Source organism: Puma concolor, chromosome F2, assembly GCF_028749965.1.
Source record: "Puma concolor isolate L17-30 chromosome F2, mPumCon1.1.hap2, whole genome shotgun sequence".
Classification (NCBI taxonomy): domain Eukaryota; kingdom Metazoa; phylum Chordata; class Mammalia; order Carnivora; family Felidae; genus Puma; species Puma concolor.
This window is the reverse complement of record NC_141684.1, coordinates 1492263-1498330: the sequence shown is the minus strand read 5'-3', so window position 1 is coordinate 1498330 and position 6068 is coordinate 1492263. Positions and strand designations below refer to the sequence as shown.

Sequence of the window (6068 nt, the reverse complement as noted above, 5' to 3'; positions counted from 1 at the left end):
TGGGGTGTTGAAAGCGTTTATTCTCTTTCGGTCTTGGCTGGCACACCATTAGCGGGCCCCGGGCTGCGCTGTGGGCTCTGCTTTCCTGGGGGCCCCCGTCCAGCCGGGGCTTAGCGGCCTCTGCATCTTGGGTCGGTGGTCAATCCATGGTGTTTGCAAAACGGGACAGACTTGTTGGTGCGGCAGGGCCCTGGGCGCCTGACGCCGGGGCTGGCCAGGTGGGCAGGCAGGAAAGCCTGTGTGTGGGCGAGCGTGCAGGGTGCAAATATGTGTGTGTGGGTGCATATGTACGCGTGCGTGTGCGAGGCCGCGAGCTTGCTTAACGCGCAGGCTGCAGGAAGCTTCGGCACGCTGGCCGGCCTGCGGGGTGCTCACGGCAGGGCCCGGAGGAAGGCGGGTCCTAGGCTGAGCAGGAGCCCTCCCGCCAGGGCCCAGGAGCTGCGCGCCATCCGGGCCACCCCGTTACAGAGGTCCTTTTCACAGCACGTCACCTCCTGCACTTCGAACTTGGTCAGGACCCCCTGGCTCAGGCTCTCAGGGTTGGTCATCTGTGAGAGCTGCGTCATAATCTTCGTGGCCACCTCGCAGGAGGGGGCGCAGCCCTTGTGCTGGGACTTTACCTTCTTTCCTGGGGGCAAGGAGGCAGGAGCGTGGCAGGCGAGCCCCCTCAGGTGGCCCGGGTCACTCATCCCCTGGGGGCACGAGGCCCTCCTCTGCCGCTGGAGCCCCATCCGGTCCCACCAGGCCCCCACACGCTCCCCCGGAAAGCCTGGGGGAGGCCACCCCTCAGCTGGCAGATGGAGACACTGAGGGAGGCTGGAGGAGGTCCCCTGCCATACCTGCACCCATCCGAGAGACTGGGAGGCCTCAGGGCAGAGCTCCCTGAACCGCCCGCCCGCATCCTCTGGGTGCTGGGGACTCACCACTGCCCAAGGTCACGGTCATGTCACTGTTGAAGCAGACGCCGGACATGGGACATTGGATGGGCTGGCACTGGCTCGTGGTCTCCAGTTCCAAACAGCTGTAACACTGCAGGCTGAGGACTAGGCCGGTGGGGAGGGCAGGAAGGCTGGGTTTAGAGCCCCTGAGGCCAGAACCATTGTGGGGGGGCCGGGACCATGTCCTGGAGGACAGACCCCTCACATGCACAAAACCACACAGCCTCTCGTGGTGGCGGCGGGGTGGGGGGGGGTGCCACCCACGGTCCCCCCCGCCACCCCCCACGTCCCGGTGCAGACCCTTCCGGTGCCCTGATGCTCACCACGCTCCCAGCACAGCAGGAAAACCAGCAAAACCAGCTGGAGGCCTCTCATGGCTCCTGGAAACAACACGTGTGGGTGGGACCCTGGGGGCACCCCAGGCTCAGGCTCCTACCTCCCAAGACCCTGGCCCTCCCTGGATGACCCCTCCTGTGCCTCCGCAGGGATTCAGACGGGGATACAGACGGGGCTCCTTCCCGCTTCACTCACCTACTGACGTCAGGCTCCCTTCGGGTGAGCGGGCATCTGGAGCCTCTTCCCTGGTGGCCAAAGAACTTGTTCTCCAATCTGTTGGTGCCCCACCCAGAGGAAGCGGGGGCCGGGCTCTCCTGTCTCCACCTCTTCCGGGAGTTCTAGCTGTCGGACCCCAGGCAGGACCCTGAGTCCCAGACCAAGAGGGGGTGTCACCTAGCTGACAAGCAGCGACTTTGGGGAAATTCCAGAAGGAAGCTGGGCGCCCCTCCCTCCCCCCTGCCCCGTTTCTGGCTCCACCTTCAGAGGTCGTCTGTCTCCCTTCCTCCCCCAGTCCTCCCCACCCCCCCAACCCACAAGCCTGTCCTGTCCTGCATGCACCGTCCCCAAAAAAGTACCCCCCGAAATCACAGAAGCAAAAAGAAAAAATTTTGAACGTTTCAATACATTGTTTTTCGTTTTCCTGCTGCACCTGACTTCCATGTAGTAATGGGTGTCGAGCAGCTCATTTTTATGGCCTCTTCACCTTGTACATTGATTCTTCGGTTGAACTTATCACTTATATAATCTTTAAAAAATATATTTATTAATTTGTCTTTGGAAGAGCAGGGGAGGGCCAGAGAGAGCGGGGACAGAGGGTCCGAAGCAGGCTCTGTGCTGACAGGCTGACAGCAGTAAGCCCGATGTGGGGCTCGAACTCACGAACCCCGAGATCCTGACCCGAGCCGAAGTTGGACGCGCAGCCAACTGAGCCACCCAGGCACCCCTAAATTCACATGATCTTAAACATCCAGTAGATGTAACATTAGCTTATTTGACTGGCAAATCAGAATAAAATCAAAACGTATGCTTATGTTCTACTTAGTGATGCGAACTCAGGAGACATAGCTGTGTTTCCTAAACCAACGATATCCGATCTTATTTAGCCAAGATTTACCCAAATCACATAAACTTGAACAGCATTTGGTTGGTTTCTAAAATTCATAAGAGTTTTAGGGATATTTTGTCTATGTGAGCACTCACTGACCTCTAAGCAAATTAGAGCAATCCTCTCTACAAGAGTTTATAAATTATTTCGATAGTCTTATCCAGAGGCAGGAGAAGATCATATATACACGGCACAGTGGACACAGAAACATCCCGGAAGACACAGATAGATGCGGTATAGCTTTATTCCAAAATGTTAGCAGGTGAGGCATAAACGGAATAACAGAAAACTCCCTGGTTTATATAAGAGTTGGTTCTTACCTTCGCCCCACTTTCTAGTTTTCTCTGAACTGCGTTTCTGCAGAGGAGCCCGTGTGAGGTCACCCATCGGTGATTGTGGAACACCCCTTGAGGTTCTCTCCTGCCCCGATGTGTGGTCTCTCACGGGGGCTGCGGACTACACTTTGGTCGAGGTGCTGAGGGGTCGCCAAGCAGCCCTCCGGTGTCTCCAAAGCTCCTCTGGGCGGATAAAACTGTTTCCGATTAGCCTCTCAGCCTCAGCGGTTGTTGTCGGGGTCCCTGCGTCCCTGAGGGCCCCTGGGGGTGGCAGGTGGCCTCAAGTTGGAGCGACCGTAGAGGCTGAGTGTGGAGCGGAAGGGAGGCGGAGAGGAGGCCGGAGGACGCGAAGCAGGACTCTCGGACGCTGGCGGGGAGGCCGGTGGTGGTGAAAGGAGGCACGGGGACAGACAGGTCCTGCAGAAACTAATTTGGGGAGATCTTCCGTCTCTTCAGGAGGTCACCGAAGGTCCAATTATCTTAGAAAAAACTTGCCAACAGGGAGGAAGTGGACAGCTAGCCCCGTCGTGGCAAGGGTAGAAGTGTGCAGAAACCGGGGGCGGGGAGGGGCGTTCAACAAAGGAAAGTTCCAGCAGGGCCTCTGCCAAGAAAGAGCATCCTGAAAAGCAAGAGACTGAATTTCCATCAAGTTAGACTCCAGGGTCAAGCTCCCGTGTTCTGAACTGGGGCCGGGGTGGGCGGGGGGGGGGGGGGGGGGGGGCTGTGACAGGCCCTGTGGTGGTATCCCTCCCACCTGGCTCGCTCCACTCGATACCTTAGCCTTCAGTACAGGAGCCCCTTGTCCACAGGAGCCAGCTCCAAGACCCCCAGGGATGCCTCAACACGGATAGTACTAACCCTTGTATGCACGACGTTTCTTCCTGTGTGTACATACCTATGAGAAAGTTTGATTTACAACCGGGCACAGGAAGAGATTGGGTCCCTAAGTGAGAAGAAAAGGCAGCGACGAGAAATATACCGTCGTGGAAGTCGCGAGAACCTGCGCTCTCTCTAAAGCGTCCTGCCTGCCCCGGCCCTTCTTCTCGTGAGCGGGTGAGATGACGGAGTGGCCACGTGGCCCGAGGGAGCGAGGCGAGGGGGAGGACCATCCGCCCGCGGGCCACACGGGTGACGGAGACCGCGGGTGGTGGAGACTGGGCAAAGTGAGACCGCAGACAAGGGGACCGCTGCACCTCATCGTGTGACTGTTTGGAGACGGGGCCCTTCAAGAAGTCATTAAGTCATTAAGGGTACATGAGGTCCTACGGGTGAGCCCTAATCCGATGTGACTGATGCCTCGTAAGAAGAAGACATTTGGACACACGTCGAATGCCAGCATTGGAGGAGGTCATCGAGAGGACGTGAGGGCTGGCCCTGTCCTTGGAACGGGCGCTCTGCCAGCCACTCCCGCAGCGGCTGCTGTTCCAAGGACACGGCCTTGACAGAGGAACCTGGCATTGAGACGGTCTGGACCAGTTATGGCCCTTACATAAACTTGGAAGGCACCCGGGCCCCGCCCGAGATCTAGGGGTCTTGTGGCTCCCAAGACAAGCCTGGTGTGTAAGTTCCCTCTGCTTATAAACCTGCTACCTACCAACCCGGCCTGCTTCTTTCTTCCACTCTCCCTGTCCTCTGTGTACCTGGGTCGGTTGGCAAACCAACAGCCAGAGATGAATATTCACGGAAGACCACGCACGCAAACAGCTGTCCCCGCCACGCTTCTCGACTGGCACCCAGAGCACCGGCCCAGGGGGCGGACACAAGGCTTCAAAGATGTGCACCTGGGGCGGGCAGGGGGCATCTGATGATGCATCTGATCCTTCGGAGGGACGGCGCCGGGCTCTTAAAGAAGAATCACGCTGACACTTTCTCCAGTGGTAGCAAGATTTTATTCGAGACGCTCAACGTGCGGCAGTAGGAGCTGGGATGACTGCCGGAGGGGGGAGGGAGTGAGCCCAGCTCCCTGAGCGGAGAGAGAGAGGGGAGGGCCTGGGACATCTCGGAGAGGAGTCCAGGCCAGGAGGCTCTGGCTCCTGACGCAGAAGGGCTTACGGTGAGTCACGGTCATGGGTGGAGATAAGGGATCTCATCCACAATCGAGTGCGGCAGGAGCCTCACCAAACTCCCTTAGCGGGGCACCCGCGGGGCTCAGTCCACTGAGCGTCCGACTTCGGCTCAGCTCATAATCTCGTGGTTCGTGAGTTGGAGCCCCGCGTCGGGCTCTGTGCTGACGGCTCAGAGCCTGGAGCCTGCTTCGGATTCTGTGTCTCCCTCTCTCTCTGCTCCTCCCCCACTGGTGCTCTCTCTCTCTCTCTCTCTCTCTCAAAAATAAATAAACATCAAAAAAAATTTTTTTAATACATAAATAAACCCACTTAGCAGGATTCTTTGCTAAATGGGGGCAGTTCAGGCCAAAGAGAGGATGGGGGCAAGATGCAGGCCTTGTCAAGAAGAGGGCTCAAAAGATCCTGCCAGAATTTGGTTGAGGGTGGAGTCTTGGTCAGATGGTAGTTGAAAATAAGCCGGCTGGATATGACTAGAGCCCCGCTCTGTCATTAATAATGAGTCCAGTCCATCATAATCCGGCCGGAAAACATGCTCCTGAGCAAGTGACTCAGGCGACTTCACAGGCCCCCACTTGGCCCCAGAAAGCCCTTGCTGGACCGTGGCCTCACCTTTTCTCTTTGCGACCCTTAGGGGACAGGAATCCTGACGTTAGCATGTCCCAGCCAGGAGCAATTGGCCGTGCCAGGGGACATCTTGGCCATGTCCAGGGTGTGGAGACGTGGGAGGAGAGAAGAGGGCTGGGTTTGGAAGGATGCACGGGAAAGGCAGCACACCCGAAAGGTTCAGATGGCCACGCCTCGCCGCATCCAGGAGGCAGTGTGGACGAGGAGTGAGGTGGGAGGTAAGTTCTCAGCACCCAGCATGTGCCCCACCACCTCGAGGAGCCCCCCAAGCCTCGCGGTGGACGCTTTTCCACCATTTCCCAGCCAGGGCCTGGAGCAGACACAGCGCGGAGGGAGGGCTGGCGCTCAGAACTGCTGTCTGCCCAGGAGCTGAAGGAGCCGCAGACGAGCTCCCTCCTCCTGGTCTCTGGGGCTCTGTTCACCCCGCTCACCAGGCGAGCGTGGACTTGGGGGCGTCCACCTCGTGCAGTAGGCTGAGATCCGACTCTGTCTCTGTGCAGTGTGATGCTCAGGTTACCCCAGATGTGGTGCTCCGAGCCTTAGAGCTGGTCTCTCTGTCCTGCCGTGTCCCCGTCCTGCAGGGGGGGCATCCAGGCTTTCGCATCTGAAACGTTCCCAGCTCCTCTTGCTCTGTTCTGGAACCAGCCCTGGAGCAGCTCTTCTC

At 58.4% G+C, this 6068-nt stretch overlaps 1 protein-coding gene across 1 annotated transcript; it reads right to left on the bottom strand.

The window, feature by feature from the left end:
- On the bottom strand, nt 1-1604 carry LOC112859699 (lymphocyte antigen 6H-like). The gene is made up of 4 exons (XM_086695005.1): nt 1470-1604; nt 1262-1318; nt 924-1043; nt 1-628 (listed from the first exon to the last, which is right to left on the bottom strand). The coding sequence occupies exons 2-4, from the start codon at nt 1311-1313 to the stop codon at nt 372-374; spliced, it is 429 nt and encodes a 142-aa protein (XP_086551131.1). The 5' UTR covers nt 1314-1318; nt 1470-1604; the 3' UTR covers nt 1-371.
- Between the last annotated feature and the right edge of the window lie 4464 nt (nt 1605-6068).

What these genes read in the sequence shown, in the direction of transcription:
- LOC112859699 (XM_086695005.1), bottom strand. Translation starts at nt 1,313, where the DNA reads ATGAGAGGCCTCCAGCTGGTTTTGCTGGTTTTCCTGCTGTGCTGGGAG. An exon ending in CCTGCTGTGCTGGGAGCGTG is followed by an intron (nt 1,044 to 1,261) that starts GTGAGCATCAGG and finishes CCACCGGCCTAG; the next exon opens with TCCTCAGCCTGCAGTGTTAC. An exon ending in GACCGTGACCTTGGGCAGTG is followed by an intron (nt 629 to 923) that starts GTGAGTCCCCAG and finishes CCTTGCCCCCAG; the next exon opens with GAAAGAAGGTAAAGTCCCAG.